This window comes from Cherax quadricarinatus, chromosome 41 (genome assembly GCF_038502225.1).
Source record: "Cherax quadricarinatus isolate ZL_2023a chromosome 41, ASM3850222v1, whole genome shotgun sequence".
NCBI classification, from domain to species: Eukaryota; Metazoa; Arthropoda; class Malacostraca; order Decapoda; family Parastacidae; genus Cherax; species Cherax quadricarinatus.
Window position 1 is genome coordinate 22590339 of NC_091332.1, and position 20941 is coordinate 22611279.

The 20941-nt window shown below is 38.6% G+C and overlaps 1 protein-coding gene across 5 annotated transcripts in view; it reads left to right on the plus strand.

Moving 5' to 3' along the window:
* Positions 1–20941, plus strand: part of LOC128695942 (zinc finger MYND domain-containing protein 11) — a 208081-nt gene that overhangs the window by 120418 nt on the left and 66722 nt on the right. For all 5 annotated transcript variants that reach the window (XM_070093069.1, XM_070093070.1, XM_070093068.1 and 2 more), the window contains 2 exons: positions 5569–5741; positions 7684–7738. In XM_070093069.1, the coding sequence (XP_069949170.1) occupies positions 5569–5741; positions 7684–7738 (228 nt within the window). The remainder of the gene's footprint in view (positions 1–5568; positions 5742–7683; positions 7739–20941) is intronic.

Here is a 20941-nt window from a genome sequence, read left to right on the forward strand (position 1 = left end):
TGAAAGAGGGGAAGGTACCTAGGGATTGGCAGAGAGCATGTATAATTCCTTTATATAAAGGGAAGGGGGACAAATGAGATTGTAAAAATTATAGAGGAAGAAGTTTACTGAGTATACCAGGAAAAGTGTATGGTAGGGTTATTATTGAAAGAATTAGAAGCAAGGGGCTAGTAACCCCTTCTCCTGTATATATTACTAAATGTAAAAGGAGAAGCTTTCGTTTTTCCTTTTGGGCCACCCCGCCTCAGTGGGATACGGCCGGTGTGTTGAAAGAAAAAGAAAATTAGAAGCAAGACAGAATGTAGGATTGCAGATGAGCAAGGAGGTTTTTAGAGTGGGTAGGGGATGTGTTGATCAAGTGTTTACATTGAAACATATATGTGAACAGTATTTAGATAAAGGTAGGGAAGTTTTTATTGCATTTATGGATTTAGAAAAGGCATATGATAGAGTGGATAGGGGAGCAATGTGGCAGATGTTGCAAGTATATAGAATAGGTAGTAAGTTACTAAATGCTGTAAAGAGTTTTTATGAGGATAGTGAGGCTCAGGTTAGGGTGTGTAGAAGAGAGGGAGACTACTTCACGGTAAAAATAGGGCTTAGACAATGATGTGTAATGTCACCATGGTTATTTAATATATTAATAGATGGGGTTGTAAAAGAAGTAAATGCCTGGGTGTTGGGGAGAGGGGTGGGATTAAATTATAGGGATTCAAATACAAAATGGGAATTGACACAGTTACTTTTTGCTGATGATACTGTGCTTATGGGAGATTCTAAAGAAAAGTTGCAAAGGTTAGTGGATGAGTTTGGGAGAGTGTGTAATGGTATAAAGTTGAAAGTGAACATAGAAAAGAGTAAGGTGATGAGGGTATCAAATGATTTAGATAAAGAAAAATTGATTATCAAATTGGAGAGGAGTATGAAAGAAGTGAAAATTTTCAGATATTTGGGAGTTGACGTGTCAGCGGATGGATGTAAGAAGGATGAGGTTAACCATAGAATTAATGAAGGAAAAAAGGTGAGTGGTGCATTGAGGCATACGTGGAGACAAAAAACATTATCTATGGAGGCAAAGAAGGGAATGTATGAAAGTATAGTAGTACCAACACTCTTATATGGGTGTGAAGCTTGGGTTGTAAATGCTGCAGCGAGGAGGCGGTGGAGATGTCCTGTCTAAGGGCAACATGTGGTGTAAATATTATGCAGAGAATTCGGAGTGCGGAAGTTAGGAGAAGGTGTGGAGTTAATAAAAGCATTAATCAGAGGGCTGAAGAGGGGTTGTTGAGGTGATTTGGTCATTTAGAGAGATTGGATGAAAGTAGAATGACATGGAGAGCGTATAAATCTGTAGGTAGGGGAAGGAAGGCGGGGTAGGTGTCGTCCTCGAAAAGGTTGGAGGGAGGGGGTAAAGGAGGTTTTGTGGGTGAGGGGTTTGGACCTCCAGCAAGCATGCCTAAGCGTGTTAGATAGGAGTGAATGGAGACAAGTGGTATTTGGGACCTGACGAGCTGTTGGGGTGTGAGCAGGATAATATTTAGTGAAGGGATTCAGGACAACCGGTTATTTTTATGTAGCTGGACTTAAGTCCTGGAAATGGGAAGTACAATGTCTGCACTCTAAAGAGGGGTTTGGGATATTGGCAGTTTGGAGGGATATGTTGTGTATCTTTATACGTAGTATATGCTTCTAAACTGTTGTGTTCTGGGCACCTCTGCAAAAACAGTGGTTATGTATGAGTGAGGTGAAAGTATTGAATGATGATGAAAGTATTTTCTTTTTGGGGATTTTCTTTCTTTTTGGGTCACCCTGCCTCGGTGGGAGACGGCCAACTTGCTAAAAAAAAAAAATGATGCAGTGAATGTAAATGGTCATATGCTGTGGATATAAATGGTCATATATGCTGTGGATTAAGTCATATATGTTGTGGGCATACATTAAGGTGGCTCAAAAAATTGAATGTTGGAAATGACTTTCACCACAAGGCTGTCCATATAACATTTTGTAATGTAAATATAATGAAAAAATTTGTTAGCTAAAAGGACACAAGTGCAAGTAATGTGACATTTTATTGTGGCAACGTTTCGCTCTCCAGGAGCTTTATCAAGCCGTTACGAAAAATTAAGACATATTGGTCAATATTTGAACATATGTACATATGCAATAGAACCACAGTGAATGTTAATTAAGTTCTTAGCACCTTCATGTTCTCTCAGCCACTATTGCTTGAGAATATGACTGAGAGATCATGAAGGTGCTTGGAATTTAATTTTTATTTACTATAGTTATATTGCATATTAGTTATCACTTGTTTTCTTGTGATTTTATTACATATGCAGTATATGATGCAATAAGATCACAAGATACAGGGAATATCTTAATATGCCAAATAACCAGTGAAAAATGGTGAAATTCCAAGAGAATTCATGATTTCTCACATTATCAAGGAACAGTGTTCCTTGATAATGTGAGAAATCACAAAAGCTCTTGGAATTACAGTTTTTTGCTGTGGTTTTTTTGCATAGAGTATATGATTTTTTTCTTTTTAAGCCACCCGTTCTTGGTGGGGGATAACTGTTTAGGTTAAAAACCACACATACATTTGTTTAACCTTAATGCCCACCTCCCACCAAGGCAGAGGTGACCAAAGAAAAATACTTATTCACCATCTTCATTCAGACAGAAATTTGCTGACATCACAATTCAGATTACACATTACACTCTGACTGCAACATCCTGCACTGTTCAGAGTGCAGGCACTGCCCTTCGCACCTCCAGGACTCAAATCCAGCTAACCAGTTTTTCCTGAATACTTTCACACTCCAACAGCATATCCATTAAAAACTACTTGTCTCCGTTCACACCTATTTAACATGCTCACACAAGCCTGTTGGATGCACAAGCTCCTGAAGCTCAAAGCCCCTTTTAAACTTTACTGGAAAGACCCCTACCACCTTCCCTCCTACTTCAGACTTATATACCCTCTTCATCATCCTGTCTACCTTTGTCCTCTCTACATACCCACACTGCCTTAACAACCCCCTTGGTGTTTCCACACCATTTTCTAATCTCCACACCTTGAATTCTCTGCATAATATTTACACCATACATTGCTCTCAAACATAACATCTCTTCTGCCTGCAGCCTCCTTCTTACTGTACAGTTTAAAGTGTTGGTCCTACTATACTCTTGTACATTCTCCTTGTTTGCCTAAATAGATAAACATGTTTCCTCAGATTTGTCAACATTTTACCACTACCTTTTTTTTTACCCTTGCGTATTCCCTGGTTCACCTCGTCATTCTTAGGTCCATCTGCCAATATGTCTGCTTCCAAATATCTGAATACATTCACTTCCTTCCTCCAATCTGACATGCAATCTTTTATTGCCCTTTTGTATGGTTGTTTTTAATTTCTACTTATTAGATGCAAACAAATAAAAACCACATAATTCATTGTTGAGCCCTGAACATCTCACAGCATATATTCATAGCCATCTAAGCCATGACCACTGTCCTAGGCTAAGCTTAGACAAAGGTCAGCGCGTTTGCAAACAAATAAATGCAGAATATTATTAAGCCCTAAGAAATCACAAAAATATTAAAACTATGGTTTCAGCCAGTCTCTACCAAACAAATGAGAGAGCTCTTTACATTCATAAAATAAATATACAGAAAGAGAATGAATGACAGAGCAAAAATAACCTGTGAAAAAAATTGTGAAGTAGCTTCATTGAATAAATACTTTAATTAGATTTACAAATAAGTTAGACAGGGACAGTACATGAATTGGAATGAATTACTGCAAATAGGAGAACCTGCCTCAACTAATTAATTACAGACTTGCATAAATTAGAAGTGGATAAGAATTATGCAAATTCCATTGCAGAATCAGGGAGGACATCAGAGGATACAAAAATAGCATTAGTTGCTAATACAAAAAATGAGCTGCTTGACTCCTCCCTGAGCACCTGCAAAATGTAATATTGTACAAATATCTCAAATGTGGGAAAACTATTGCTGCATATACAGGCAGGTTTACATTTAGTACTGGATATGTAAATATTGAAGTTAGGAGAGATAATAACCAGTTTGGATAGGCAATCTTTAATTAATACCCATGTCACCCAACTGCATATGACACTCACAAATCAACTTGTGTAGATGTACAGTGAATACTGATGAAGCACTGGTAAAGTGGAGAGCTCTGCTCACTTCAGCTAGTTATGAAATTAGCTGGACTAAAGGGAGTATACTGTATTTTTTAGCTCTGTTCAGTTTCACCAAGGAAAGGAATTCAGTAAAAAAGTTTACACCATCTACATGAAGTACAGTGTGCATGAAAAATACTTCTTGTGAATACTGATGAAGCACTGGTAAAATGAAGAGCTCTGCTTGCTTCGGCTAGTTATTAACCCTTTGAGGGTCCAACACAGGGTCTTAAGTATTTTCAAAAAAGAAAAAAATTATTATTTTTTCTTATGAAATGGTAGAGAATCTTTTCCTGAAGGTAATAAAATAAAAGGTATGATGAAATTACACTACTGTGAATTTTAATGCATCAGTGATTTTTACGCATTGGCGGCTCCTATTTTAGGTCAATTACATTATTCCAGTCGACCAAATTCTTAGCTATTTTGCTAGTATTACTTTTATTTTATTGACTGAACACAAGAAACTGCCCAATTAACTATTTCAACTACCCAGTAAAGTGATCAGAAATTGGTAATTTGGCCAATTTCACACAAAGTTCAAAATATTCCAATTTCAAAATAGGGTCCAGAATAAACAGTGCAGGAATTCCTGGCACTAAAATAACATTTGCTCTGTTATTAGTTATGTTTCCAGACTTTACACATGAATTCTATTTTGATTTTTTATTCATAAAGAATTTTTATTCACACCAAAAAGTAGAAGATTTACTGTTATGCAATATTGTAATAACTGTATAAATAATATCAGTACATTCGTGACTGTATATTAGACCCACCAGTTGATGTGCATTTGTTTACTCTTGAACATCGGCAAAAATTGAATATTTCAGCTACTTTGAGCTCAATTTCAAGCTATTTTCAGTACTAAAACCAATCAAAATCATCTCTATTTCTGTAATATATCTTCCATTCTATCAAATGAGACCAAGAAATTGCAAATACAGCCGTTAAAACCATTAAGAAATACACCGCAAAGTTGCTCTTTTAATCCAAAAAAATGGTTGTAGTTTTTTTCTCGTTATGCACTGCGTGCTGCAGGATTTGTTTTATATGGTGCACACTTACCACATAGATCCAGTCTCTCATATCTAGGCCCAAATTTACTGCTCTCAGCTTATCTGAGTGTATTGAGCTCATGGCGTAGAACTACGGCTTTGTCCCTGTGGACAAGGCATAGGACTATGGCTTGGACCCTCAAAGGGTTAAACTAGCTGAATTGAGTAGAAAGAGTATACTGTATTTCTTTGACTCTGCTCAGTTTCACCCAGGAAAGGAATTCAATAGAAAAAACAAAGAAAGTGGACACCATCTACATATAGTACTTCGTGCATGAAAAATATTTCTTGTATTTTGTAGGTAAAAAGAACTTCAGCATGGAATAAAGCATGTGAAGAACTAAAAAAACATCAGGAGTTTCTTTCAATGATGTCCAATCATGAGCCAGATCACAGGAATATGCGCACAGATTCAGATCCTCGGCATAAAGTTGATACATTGTCTCCTCACCAAGAACCTCAACATCAACACAGGTAAGACTTACTCATTTATACTATCATTGTCTTATCAAAGGCATGAAGATACAACAGTTTAGATGCCCTTCTAAACAGCAAATATCCCAAACCCCTCGTTTAGGCACTGTACAGACTGGCCATCCCTCACTGAGGCAGGGGACCCCAAAAAGAAGAAACTATGAAGTTTTTCTTCTTTTTACATTTAGTATTTTATACAGGAGAAGGGTTCACTAGCCCCTTGCTAGCAGCATATTTGTCACATTTTACAACATGCATGTCTTACAGAGGAACCTAAGGTTTAGGTTCATTGATCAAAAGCAGACCTAGGCAGGGTAAGACAAGGTAGGGCAAGGCATGGCAAGGCAGGGCAAGGCAAGGCAGGGCAGGGCAAGGCAAGACTAGGCAGGGCAAGGCTGGGCAGAGCAGGGCAGGGCAAGGTAAGGCAGGGCTGAGCAAAGCAGGGCTGGGTAAGGTAGGGCTGAGCAAAGCAGGGCTGGGCAAGGCTACGCAAAGCAGAACAGGGCAGGGCAAGATTGGGCAAGACAGGGCTTGCCCCCCTCCTTGACTTCTTCTCTGCCTACCTCTCTTCCTCCTTGCCTCTCTCCCTCTTTGTCTATCTCCCTTTCTGCCTCTCTTCCTTTCTGCCTCCCTCTCTTCCTCCTTCCCTCCTCTGCCTGCCTTCCTCCCTTCCATCCTCTCTCCCTCCCTCCTTTGATCATTGAAACTAAAACCTTGGACAAATATGTGAGTGATAAAGGTTGGATTTGAGTACAACCTGCTTAGCATGGGCCAGTAGGTCTTCTGTAGTGTTCCTATATTATGTGTTATGTAAACAGTAAGGAAAGAAGCCAACATGAACTACTGGATATTATCAAATTTATATAAGGTTGAATATGGTTACTGAGTGTGGTTTATACCTTAATTTACCAAAGAAGTAGGCCCCTCGCTATGTCAGAATTTCAACCTTTCAAAAGCAGTATCCATGAAAAGGTCAACCCCCCAACATTTTGCTTAAAAATGTGGTCTTAAAATCTTGACTTATACATTGGTACATACAGTAACTTCAGCATATAATGTATTTATGTAAGTTTACAAATTCCATGAACAGGTGCTGCACATTGATAGCTATAATTTTGAATAAAAAAATTTGTGTTTATAAACTTTTCTGAATCTGTTTATCAGTCATACATTTTTTAAATTTCTGAGGAGGGTGCTTTTAGTTCCTTAATTAAGATTTCAAGGTCAGTTTAATTGCCATTGACTTATTATATTTAACAATGCCACAAAAAAAATAAATTACCATTACTACCACTACTGAAGCATATAGAATACAAGCAGTATGGAACATTTATTAGTTAACAACTTTCTATTCTGCTGTATTTTAATGTCTGTGGTATTGATACTTTGTACTTTTGGTTTAGAAAAGCATGTAAGCAAACACTAGGACAAATTTATTTAAAATATTTTGTCAAAAAAACAGTATACGTATATAGGTGGAGAGTGAGGTGTGAGTGACGCATGGTGACCTGAAGAATGCCGTGTTGGGATGAGGATGGATAGATAATGTGTCTACCCATCACATGATCCCATTGTCTACCCATCTTCAACATGACATTCTTTAGGTCACCATGCATCATTCACACCTCACTTTCCACCTATATATACTGTCTTTTTAACCTCTGTATGTTAGAAGTGATCAAGGTCCCATCACCGAAGCGTTTTCTAATAAATATGTCCTAGTGTTTGCTTACATGTTTTTCTAAACCAAGTTGTCGATATCTGTTACCAAGGTTAATACCACTGTGTACTTTTATCCTCACCACTACTAATACTTGTTCTGCCTTTACATCATTGTGTGCAAATAACATTTTCTGATATCTCTTATTGTCTTCGTGTGTGTAATGTACGTTTATCTGTGGTGACCTTGTTGCTGAGTAATTTGTTATTTCTTTCCATGTAGAGTTCAAACACAGCTGCTACAAACTACACAGAAGAAGGAAATGAAGGATGACGAGGTATGATATTCAATTGTTTTGATTATCTTTTTGTGATTACCTGTTTATACTTATCTGTATTTGATTACCATACAGTTTGGAAGGATATGTTGTGTATCTTTATAGGTATATACTTCTAAACTGTTGTATTCTGAGCACCTCTGCAAAAACAGTGATTATGTGTGAGTGAGGTGAAAGTGTTGAATGATGATGAAAGTATTTTCTTTTTGGGGATTTTCTTTCTTTTTTTGGTTTTTGGGTCACCCTGCCTCGGTGGGAGATGGCCGACTTGTTAAAAAAAAAAAAAACTATTTCTGGGAGGTATACCATCTTTTAGGAGTGAAGAAGAGCGGGATGTGAGTGTGGGGAGGTGCATGAGGCATTACGTAGAATGAAAGGGGGTAAAGCAGCTGGAACTGACGGGATCATGACAGAAATGTTAAAAGCAGGGGGGGACATATTGTTGGAGTGGTTGGTCTTCTTCTTCTTTCAACGTACCAGCCGTATCCCACTGGAGTGGTTGGTATTTTTGTTTAATAAATGTATGAAAGAGGGGAAGGTACCTAGGGATTGGCGGAGAGCATGTATAGTCCCTTTATATAAAGGGAAGGGGGACAAAAGAGATTGTAAAAATTATAGAGGAATAAGTTTACTAAGTCATGCAAGGTTTCAGGTACATCTTGCTACCTCTACTTAAACTTACGTTACACTACACATACATGTACAAGCATATATATACACACCCCTCTGGGTTTTCTTCTATTTTCTTTCTAGTTCTTGTTCTTGTTTATTTCCTCTTATCTCCATGGGGAAGTGGAGCAGAATTCTTCCTCCGTAAGCCATGCGTGTTGTAAGAGGCGACTAAAATGCCGGGAGCAAGGGACTAGTAACCCCTTCTCCCGTATAAATTACTAAATTTAAAAAGAGAAACTTGCGTTTTTCTTTTTTGGGCCACCCTGTCTTGGTGGGATACGGCCAGTTTGTTGGAAAAAAAAAAAAGTTTACTGAGTATACCAGGAAAAGTGTACGGTAGGGTTATTATTGAAAGAATTAGAGGTAAGACAGAATGTAGAGTGGCGGATGAGCAAGGAGGTTTTAGAGTGGGTAGGGGATGTGTAGATCAAGTGTTTACATTGAAGCATATATGTGAGCAGTGTTTAGATAAGGGTAGGGAAGTTTTTATTGCATTTATGGATTTAGAAAAGGCATATGATGGAGTGGATAGGGAAGCAATGTTGCAGATATTGCAAGTATATGGAATAGGTGGTAAGTTACTAAATGCTGTAAAGAGTTTTTATGAGGATAGTGAGGCTCAGGTTAGGGTGTGTAGAAGAGAGGGAGACTACTTCCCGGTAAAAGTAGGTCTTAGACAAGGATGTGTAATGTCACCATAGTTGTTTAATATATTTATAGATGGGGTTGTAAAAGAAGTAAATGCTAGAGTGTTCGGGAGAGGGGTGGGATTAAATTATGGGGAAATATATACAAAATGGGAAGTGACACAGTTACTTTTTGCTGATGATACTGTGCTTATGGGAGATTCTAAAGAAAAATTGCAAAAGTTAGTGGACGAATTTGGGAGTGTGTGTAAAGGTAGAAAGTTGAAAGTGAACATAGAAAAGAGTAAGGTGATGAGAGTATCAAATGATTTAGATAAAGAAAAATTGGATATCAAATTGGGGAGGAGAAGTATGGAAGAAGTGAATGTTTTCAGATATTTGGGAGTTGACGTGTCAGCGGATGGATTTATGAAGAATGAGGTTAATCATAGAATTGATGAAGGAAAAAAGGTGAGTGGTGCATTGAGGTATAAGTGGAGGCAAAAAAATGTTATCCATTGAGGTAGAGAAGGGAATGTATGAAAGTATAGTAGTACCAACACTCATATATGGGTGTGAAGCTTGGGTTGTAAATGCTGCAGCGAGGAGGCGGTTGGAGGCAGAGATGTCCTGTCTAAGGGCAATGTGTGGTGTAAATATTATGCAGAAAATTCGGAATGTGGAAATTAGGAGGTGTGGAGTGAATAAAAGTATTAGTCAGATGGCTGAAGAGGGTTTGTTGAGGTGGTTTGGTCATTTAGAGAGAATGGATCAAAGTAGAATGACATGGAGAGCTTATAAATCTGTAGGGGAAGGAAGGCAGGGTAGGGGTCGTCCTCAAAAAGGTTGGAGGGAGGGGGTAAAGGAGGTGTTGTGGGCAAGGGGTTTGGACTTCCAGCAAGCGTGCGTGAGCTTGTTAGATAGGAGTGAATGGAGACAAATGGTATTTGGGACCTGACGAGCTGTTGGACTGTGAGCAGGGTAATATTTAGTGAAGGGATTCAGGGAAACCAGTTATTTTATATAACTGGACTTGAGTCCTAGAAATGGGAAGTACAGTGCCTGCACTCTAAAGGAGGGGTTTGGGATATTGGCAGTTTGGAGGGATATATTGTGTATTTTTATACGTATATACTTCTGAACTGTTGTATTCTGGGCACCTCTGCAAAAACAGTGATTATGTGTGAGTGAGGTGAAAGTGTTGAATAATGAAAGTATTTTCTTTTTGGGGATTTTCTTTCTTTTTGGGTCACCCTGCCTCAGTGGAAGACGGCCGACTTGTTGAAAAAAAAAAAATTCTGTCTCATAAATATGCAAGATTTCAGGTACGTCTTGTTACTTCTACTTACACTTAGGTCACACTACACATTACTCACGAAATCATAATGACACGATTGCAAACAAACCATACCACGGGCGGGATTTGGACCCGCGGTCAGAGAGTCTCAAAACTCCAGACCGTCGCGTTAGCCACTGGACCAGCTAGCCACAATAAGATTGTGGCTAGCTGGTCCAGTGGCTATCGCGACGGTCTGGAGTTTTGAGACTCTGACCGCGGGTTCAAATCCCACCCGTGGTATGGTTTACACTACACATTCATGTACATGTTTATGTATACACACTCGTCTGAGTTTTCTTTGATTTTAACTTAATTGTTCTTGTTCTTATTGCTTTTCTTTTTATATCCGTGGGGAAGTGGAATAAAAATCTTTCCTCCGTAAGCCATGCATGTTGTAAAAGTCAACTAAAGTGCCGGGAACAATGGGCTAGTAACCCCTCTTCCCATATATTCTAGTACAAAGAAAAAGAAGAAAACTGTCAAAGTGGGATGTTTGAATGTGCGTGGATGTTGTGCAAATGATTAGAAGGATATGATTGTTGGCGTTGTGAATGAGAAGAAGCTGGATGTCTTGGCTTTAAGTGAAACAAAGCTGAAAGGGGTGGGAGAGTTTCAGTGGGGAGAAATAAATGGGATTAGGTCAGGGGGTTTCAAATAGAGTTAGAGCTAAAGAAGGAGTAGCAATAATGTTGAAGGCTAAGTTATGGCAAGAAAAGAGGGAATATAAATGTATTAATTCAGGAATATGTGGAGTAAAATAAAGGTTGGATGTGAAAAGTGGATTATAGTAAGCATTTATGCACCTGGAGAAGAGAGAAGTGTAGAGGAGAGATAGAGATTTTGGGAAATGTTGGGTGAGTGCATTGGGGATTTCAATGCTAAAGTGGGTACAAATGCTGTGGAGGGAGTAGTAGTTAAATTTGGGGTGCCAGGGGTAAATGAAAATGGGGAGCCTTTAATTGAGCTATGTGTAGAAAGAGGTTTGGTAATAAGTAATACATATTTTATGAAAAAGAGGATAAATAAGTATACACAAATAACCCGCACATAGAAGAGAGGAGCTTGCAACGACGTTTCGGTCCGACTTGGACCATTTACAAAGTCACACTAACGAGAAGTAAAGCATAAGAACATAAACAGAAGGAACACTGCAGCAGGCCTACTGACCCATGCAGAGCAGGTCCATGCGCTCCCCCCCCAGATTAGCCCAATGACCCACCCAGTCTGGTCACCTCTACTCAAGGAAGGAGCATGGCACCAGACCCAGCAGCACAAGCTAGTCAGGCCCAACTCACACCCACCCACACCCACTCATGCATTTATCTAACCTATTTTTACAAGTACACAACGTTTTAGCCTCAATAACGGTACTTGGGAGTTTACTTTCATCACAGTAAAGTTCTTTCCCCCTAATACCACTCCTCTCATCCAGCAGGTCATTTCTAACCTCAAAAAAGTCTACATAAAAGCAGTGTTTCAAAAGTGCTTTGAAGCAACCTTGGACACTCAGTTGACCCTAAAGAGTTCTGGAGGAATCACTTCACTATCCTCCATTGCATAAGCCTTATAGGTAAGGCTTGGCAGGGAGTGCCTTCCAGGACTTTGAACTCTGCTTGGAGAAAACTATGGCCAGATTGTGTCCAAGAGAAGGATTTTGAAGAGTTTGAGGCTGACCTCGACCCTGCCGACCCTTTGGACTCTATTGTGGCACTGGGGAAGTCCCTGGGGCTGGAGGTGAGTGGTGAAGATGTGGAAGAGTTGATGGAGGACCACAGGGAAGAGCTAACCACTGAAGAGCTGCAAGAGCTTCAACTTGAACAGCAACAGACTGCAGCTGAGGAACTTGCTTCAGAGGAGGAGGAAGAGGGAGTGAAGGAGGTGCCATCTTCATTGATTAAGAACATTTGTGCAAAGTGGAATGATGTGCAAAGTTTTGTCTAGAAGTACTGCCCTGACAAAGCTGAAACAAGCCATATCTGCAACATGTTTAGTGACAAAACTGTGTCGCACTTCAGGGGAATCTTAAAGAGATGCCAGAAACAGAGCACTCTGGACAGTTATTTTGTGAGACAGGGGTCCAGTGACTCTCAAGTTGTTCCTAGTGGCATTAAAAACAAAGAAGGGAAGTAACCCCAGAGAAGGCCTTGCTACCTAAAGTCTTTATGGAGGGGTATTCCCCTTCCAAACAGTAACTCCTCCCTCTTTCTTCCTCCCTGTCTTAAAGAAGCCAGCACTAGCCTTCAATAAAGGTATGTAATATTTATATAATTGTTAAAAACCAATATTATTTCATAGTGACTATCTGTCCATTTAACTTGTTTACCATTACTCAATTGTAGTCCCTTATATATTTTTTGTCCTTTATTTTAGCTCTATATAAATACCTTAGATCATATATTCGCAATTGTTAAACTAATCAAGGTGCTATTCTCAGGTGCTAAAGTTAATAAGTTCACTATTTTGCCATTATACTCCAAAGCTCATTTATTTGATTACCACTTTATTGTTCACCACAACTTATATTAGTCCCTTTTATATTATAATTTTATATTATAATTCTAACTTTAAAGAATTACCTTTAAAGTACTACCTACTATCATATTCCCAAGCTCCATTATTTGATCATCACTTTATTTGTTCACCACAAATTATTTTAGTCCCTTTTATATTGTCTCCTTTATTTTAGCTTTAAAAAACTACCTTAGCTCATTATTTTTTACATTTGTTAAATAATTCAGGTGCTATTTTTTTTAGCTTTAGAATATTTACTTTATTTTTTACTTAATTCTAACTATAGATCCACTACAAATCTTATGATTACAAGCATTGATCCTGATACCAACCTCTTATTTAATAACTTAAATGATTCAAACAGTTACTGTAATTACTACACAGCAGAACAATCAAAGGCACTTCTCAGAGCCAACAACAACATAACTATCTTTAACTACAATATCGGATCTTTAAGCAAGCATTATGATGACCTCCTAGCATTACTAAATTCCTTGCATGCCAATATGTCCATTATTACACTAACTGAAACCTGGCTAAAGCCTGATACTACAGATGTCTATGCCATTCCTGGTTACACAGCCATACACAACTGTAGGCCAGACCAACAAGGGGGTGGCACAGCTATATACTACTCAGACCAACTAGAATGTATCACTAATACTTGCACAAGGGATGAACATGGGGAATATATAATAGCTAAATTCAAATCCAAATACCTACAAAAACCTCTCACAGTGATAAACATCTACAGAATTCCACAATCAAACATTAGCCAATTTAGTCAAAACCTAGGAAGTATGATAACTGATGCACGCATGAACAAAGATCACTTACTACTCTCAGGTGACTTCAATATAAATCTCCTGCAAGACCAGGACCCACACGTTACTGAATTCACAAACACAATGAGTAACTGCATGTTGCTACCAACAGTAGCAAAACCTACAAGAGTTACAGAGACTAGTGTTTCCCTACTTGACCACATCTGGACCAACACCATATCCCCTTTAAAATCAGGCATAATTACAGATAATATCACAGACCACTACCCTACTTTCCTCATAACAACTCTTGGTAAAATACCCCAAGACACTACTAAAGTCACCTTCAGACTTCACAATGAGGTAGCCATTAATAACTTCACAACAGCAGTAACAAACATTGACTGGCACACTGAGCTAGAAATCTATACAGATATTGACGAATGTTTTAATAATTTTCTAAAAAAGACCCAATACCTTTATAACAAGCACTGCCCTAAAAAAACTAAACAGATGACAGCTAAGAGACTGAACAGTCCCTGGCTAACACCCATCATTCTCAAATCCATAAATACAAAACACCGATATGAAAAACAGTACAGAATGGGTCACATAACCAGAGACCAAACAAAACGTTACTCGTCAATCCTAACCAGCCTGATAAGAAGGGCAAAAAAATTGTATTATGAGAACAGATTATCCAACTTACGAGGTGATATAAAAATGACCTGGAAGACCCTATCAGAAATTCTGGGAACAAAAAAGATATCACGACATAGCGAAATAAAATTAGCAAAATCAGATGAACCCCAACTCCCACCAGCAGAAACAGCAAACAGACTCAATGATTTCTTCTCCACTATAGGTCAAAACCTTGCCAATAATATCCCAAGCTCAGATACCCCACCAAATGACTACCTCACTGGCAACTACCCGAACACACTGTTCCTAGCTCCGACTAACCCATACGAAGTCTCCCTTATTATCAACGCACTGAAAAACAAGGCAGGAGATTTAAATACCTTACCACCCTTTATATACAAAAAAGCATCACAAGTACTATCACCAATCATTGCAACACTCTTTAACAAATCCCTTGAATCCTCCACCTTCCCTACAGTTCTCGAAATAACAAGGGTCACCCCGATCCATAAAGGAGGAGACCAAACAGAGTTGAATAACTATAGGCCAATATCCAATTTACACCCTCTCTCAAAAATCTTCGAAAAATTAATTCATAAACGAATCCACTCCTACCTCATCTCCCATAACATTCTCAACCCCTGCCAATTTGGATTCAGGCCTAATAAAAATACTAATGATGCTATTATACACATGCTAGAACATATATACACTGCAATAGAGAAAAAAAAAGTCCCACTGGGGATCTTCATTGACTTACGTAAAGCTTTTGATACAGTTGACCATGACTTGCTCCACGTAAAATTGTCACACTATGGTATTAGAGGGCACTCCCTCAACTACCTCAAGTCTTACCTCAGCAACAGAAGCCAATATGTGTACGCAAATGGGGCAAGCTCTTCCGCACAACCAATTACAGTTGGTGTCCCACAGGGAAGTGTCCTTGGCCCTCTTCTCTTTCTCCTATACATAAATGACCTACCAAATGCTTTGCAATTACTCAAACCCACACTTTTTGCAGATGACACCACATACGTCTTCTCTCACCCGAGCCCAGTCACGCTAGGCAATACTGTAAACACCGAATTACAGAAAATATCTACCTGGATGAGGACTAACAAACTTACACTAAACATTGACAAAACCTACTTCATTCAGTTTGGTAGCAGAGCTACAGATGTACCTCTTAACATAACGATAAACGGATCACCTATCACAAAGCTAACAGAGGGAAAATTCTTAGGAATCCACCTCGATAATAGACTCAAATTTCATACACATATACAACAAATTTCTAAGAAAATTTCCAAGACTGTAGGCATACTATCGAAGATACGGTACTACGTTCCACAGTCAGCCCTCCTGGCCCTTTATCACTCTCTTATTTACCCCTATCTCACCTATGGAATTTGTGCATGGGGCTCAACAACAACTAACCATCTCAGACCACTAATTACCCAACAAAAGGCTGCAGTTAGAATGATAACAAATTCTCACTACAGGCAGCACACTCCACCAATATTCAAAACACTCAGCCTACTCACCATACAAAACATCCATACTTATTATTGCACTTATTACATACATAGAACACTTAACTCTGATATTAACCCTCCCCTCAAACATCTCCTTGCCAACCTCAACAGAACACATGACCATAATACAAGGCACAGATCACTCTTTGATGTTCCTCGTGTCCATCTCACGCTATGCAAAAACTCAATGCCTGGTCACAGACCGGGCCGCGGGGGCGTTGACCCCCGAAACTCTCTCCAGGTAAACATAAAAGGCCCTAAAATCTGGAATTCATTACCTGTAAATATAAAAGAAACACTACCTGTTTATAAATTCAAGTCTCTTCTCAAAGTTCACTTACTCACTCAAAACCAAATAAATACTGAATAACTGAACCATATAAATTGTATATCCTAAATGTTACTCACAATTATATCACACAAATGTTAAACCTAACTTTGTTATTTTTTTAAATACACTACCTAACAGAATACTCCATTCTACTGAATGAACAGCAATGCATGCAACCATAGGACCTGTCTTTGTAATACTCATTTGTATTTTATAGTTATCTGTTTACAATAATGTCTTATCACTGATTTCATCATTGCTTAGTTAATCTTAAGTTAATTTTAAGCCAGCCCGTAATGCTATGCATATAAGTGGCTTTGGCATGCTGCTCTTACCTGTATTTTTTGTACCTCTGTTTGTATGCTAAAATTTCTAAATAAATAAAATAAATAAATAAATAAATAAAAAAAAATTAATTTTTGTGAATATTTTTGTCTGGAATGGATTAATTGTATTTACATTAATTCTTATGGGAAATATTATTTAGGTTTTTGGTCATTTCAGTTTTTAGCTAGCCTTCTGGAACGGATTATGGCCGATGACCGAGGGTCCACTGTATTTTTGTTTAATAAATGTATGAATGAGGGGAAGGTACCTAGGGAGTTTCAGAGAGCATGTATAGTTCCTTTATATAAAGGGAAGGGGGACAAAAGAGATTGTAAAAATTATAGGGGAATAAGTTTACTGAGTATAACAGGAAAAGAGTACTGTAGTTATTATTGAAAGAATTAGAGGTAAGACAGAGAGTAGGATTGCAGATGAGCAAGGAGGCTTTAGAGTAGGTAGGGGATGTGTAGATCAAGTGTTTACATTGAAGCATATATTTTTTTTTTTCAACAAGTCAGCAGTCTCCCACCGAGGCAGGGTGACCCAAAAAAGAAAGAAAATCCCCATAAAGAAAATACTTTCATCATCATTCAACACTTTCACCACACTCACACATTATCACTGTTTTTGCAGAGGTGCTCAGAATACAACAGCTTAGAAGCATATACGTATAAAGATACACAACAGATACAGGTAGGAAAGTTTTCATTGCATTTATGGATTTAGAAAAGGCATATGATAAGAGTGTGGATAGGGGAGCAATGTGGCAGATGTTGTAAGTACAGTATATGGAATAGGTAGTAAGTTACTAAATGCTGTAAAGAGTTTTTATGAGGATAGTGAGGCTCAGGTTAGGGTGTGTTGAAGAGAGGGAGATTACTTCCTGGTAAAAGTAAATGCTAGGGTGTTGGGGAGAGGGGTGGAATTAAATTATGGAGAATCAAATACAAAATGAGAGTTGACACAGTTACTTTTTGCTGATGATATGGTGCTTATGGGAGATTCTGAAGAAAAGTTGCAAAGGTTAGTGGATGAGTTTGGGAGAGTGTGTAAAGGTAGAAAGTTGAAAGTGAAAATAAATAAGAGTAAGGTGATGAGGGTATCAAATGATTTTGATAAAAAAAAAAAATTGGATATCACATTGGAGAGAGGGAGTATGGAAGAAGTGAATGTTTTTAGATTTTTGGGAGTTGAAATGTCAGCAGATGGGTTTATGAAGGATGAGGTTAACCATTGAATTAACCCTTAAACTGTCCAAACAGATCGATGTTCAAATCCGTAGTGCTCCAAAAGTAGATCTACGTTTTTTTTTTTTACATATTTTCAAATATAACAAAAAAAAATGTAGATAGAAGTTTTTTTACACGTTTTCAAATGCAAAAAAAAAAAAGATCTACATTTTTACATACTTTCAAATGTTAAAAAAAACAGATCTACATTTGGACAGTTTAAGGGTTAATGAAGGAGAAAAGGTGAGTGGTGCATTGAGGTATATGTGGAGGCAAAAAATGTTATCTATGGAGGCAAAGAAGGGAATGTATGAAAGTATAGTAGTACCAACACTCTTATATAGGTGTGAAGTTTGGGTTGTAAATGCTGCAGCGAGGAGGCGGTTGGAGGCAGTGGAAATGTCCTGTTTAAGGGCAATGTGTGGTGTAAATATTATGCAGAAAATTCAGAGTGTGCAAATTAGGAGAAGGTGTGGAGTTAATAAAAGTATTAGTCAGAGGGCTGAAGAGGGGTTCTTGAGGTGGTTTGATCATTTAGAGAAAATGGATCAAAGTAGAATGACATGGAGAGCATATAAATCTGTAGGGGAAGGAAGGTGGGGTAGGTGTTGTCCTCGAAAAGGTTGGAGAGAGGGGGTAAAGAAGGTTTTGTGGGCGAGGGGCTTGGACTTCCAGCAAGCGTTCATGAGCGTGTTATAGGAGTGAATGGAGATGAATGATATTTGGGACCTGACAAGCTGTTGTAGTTTGAGCAGGGAAATATTTATTGAAGGGATTCAGGGAAACCAGTTATTTTTATATAGCTGGACTTAAGTACTGGAAATGAGAAGTACAATGCCTGCACTTTAAAGGAGGGGTTTTGGGATATTATCAGTTTGGAGGGATGTGTTATATATCTTTATATATTCTTCTAAACTGTATCTGGGCGCCTCTGCAAAAAAAGTGATTATGTATGAGTGAGGTGAAAATGTTGAATGATGAAAGTATTTTCTTTTTGGGGATTTTCTTTCTTTGTGGGTCACCCTGCCTCAGTGGGAGACAGTCGACTTGTTAAAAAAAAAATATTTGTAATTATTTATCTGTTGTTACAGGAGCATAGCCATTCTCATGGTTTCCTTTCTACTGTGTTGAGATTGTCTTATAATTTTAAAAGGTTTGTGGTGGTTGTGGCATATACAGTGGAACCATGGTACTCAAACTTAATTCATTCCAGAAGGTTGTTTGAGTGCCGATCTGTTCGAGTATCGAACAGATTCTTCCCAACCAATTTTCTTTTTGGTTGGCTGTTATCACTAATCTTTGTAGGCCCCATAGTGACTTATTTATACAAATATTGTAAAAAACACCAAAAAATGCTAAGAAACACAAAATAGTTTACAGCGAAGTTCTGGCAGGTCGTGTTTGTTTGGTTGATTGCTGAGCTTTGTTCAAGTAGGGAACTGTTCAAGTACCAAAGTTCCACTGTACTGTATTACTTGCTCTTATATATCATTCCAGTAGTGTACAGAAATATCAGGTAGTAGGTTGGTAGACAGTAACCATCATGGGAGGTACTACTTTCCTGTCAGGAAGTCCCCCAGAATGGGACTTCCTGACACTGGAGAATGAGGCACATACCATGTAGCAAGTTGATAGACAGTAACCATCCAGTGAGGTACTACCTTCCTGTGACATAAATGTGACACACACTCCAGGTAGTAGGTTGGTAGACAGCACTCATCCAGGAAGGCACTACCTTCCTATCACATGTGTGTAAAAAATACACTTACCAAGTAGTAGGCTGGTAGGTGGCAGCCATCCAGGGATGTTCTATATTTCTGTCATGAATGTGAAATGGGTGTTGAATATTTTACACCAAAAGGATTGTTGGTCTTTTTTTTTTTTCTGTATCATGAGTTAGTTTAATATTGGTCAGGACAGAGTTCTGAGATGAGTATCTTTCGATGACCCGCAAGCTTTGTTCTCTGCACAAATAACCCGCGCATAAAAGAGAGAAGCTTACGACGACGTTTCGGTCCAACTTGGACCATTGACAAAGTCACACTAACCAGAGGTGGAGCAGGACAGCTATATATAGGCAGGAAGAGGTGCTGGTAGTAGTAGTAGTAGTAGTAAAAGAATTGTATATAATACCAACAAGATGAAATTAAGACACATGCACAACACCCGGGCATCCCCATCATAGACGTTTCGCCATCCAGCCAGCCACTGGATGGCGAAACGTCCACAACAAAGACAACCAGACGCCGCACATGTGTCTTAATTTCATCAGTAGTTGTAGTAGTGGTAGAAGAAGAAGAGGTAGTAGTAGTGGTAGTGGTAGAAGTGGGAAATAAGGAAGACGAGCCAGTCAAATACAAAGGAAGGGGAGGCTTCGTCTCTGTAGATGCCTTCCTCTCCCACTACATTGTAAAATGCTCCAAACTTCAGAACACCCGTGACTTAACCTGAATCCTCATTTTTTCTTTTTCTTTTTCTTCTTCTTCCTCTTCCCCTTTCCTCTTTCCTTTTCTCCTCTGGGTTGTCTTTCTCTCTCCTGTCTCGTGTTTCTGTTCCTTCTTCATTTATTTCACCACTTCCCCTTTCACGCACCTCTGTGCACTTGCTCTCCCTCTGTGGGCATCTAGCTCTCTTGCAGTGCTCCCCTTCCTTTGTATTTGACTGGCTCGTCTTCCTTATTTCCCACTTCTACCACTACCACTACTACTACCTCTTCTTCTTCTACTTCTATTACAACTACTGATGAAATTAAGACACATGTGCGGCGTCTGGTTGCTTTTGTTGTGGACATTTCGCCATCCAGTGGCTGGCTGGATGGTGAAACGTCTACGATGGGGATGCCCGGGTGTTGTGCATGTGTCTTAATTTCATCTTGTTGGTATTATATACAATTCTTGTACTACTACTACTACTACTACTACTACTACCAGCACCTCTTCCTGCCTATATATAGCCGTCCTGCTCCACCTCTGGTTAGTGTGATTTTGTCAATGGTCCAAGTCGGATCGAAACTTCGTCGTAAGCTTTTCTCTTTTATGTGTGGGTTATTTGTGTGTTGTTCCAGTCACGGTATTGTGCCTTTTTTGTTATTTATTTCTTCTGTGTCATGAACATGTGATATGACAGATAAATTGTACAATCTTCTACTTACATTTAATACACACTTTAGTAGCTTGTATTCCTATAATAATTCCTTTTGCAGTTTGAGGATTGGTATGTAAGAAAGA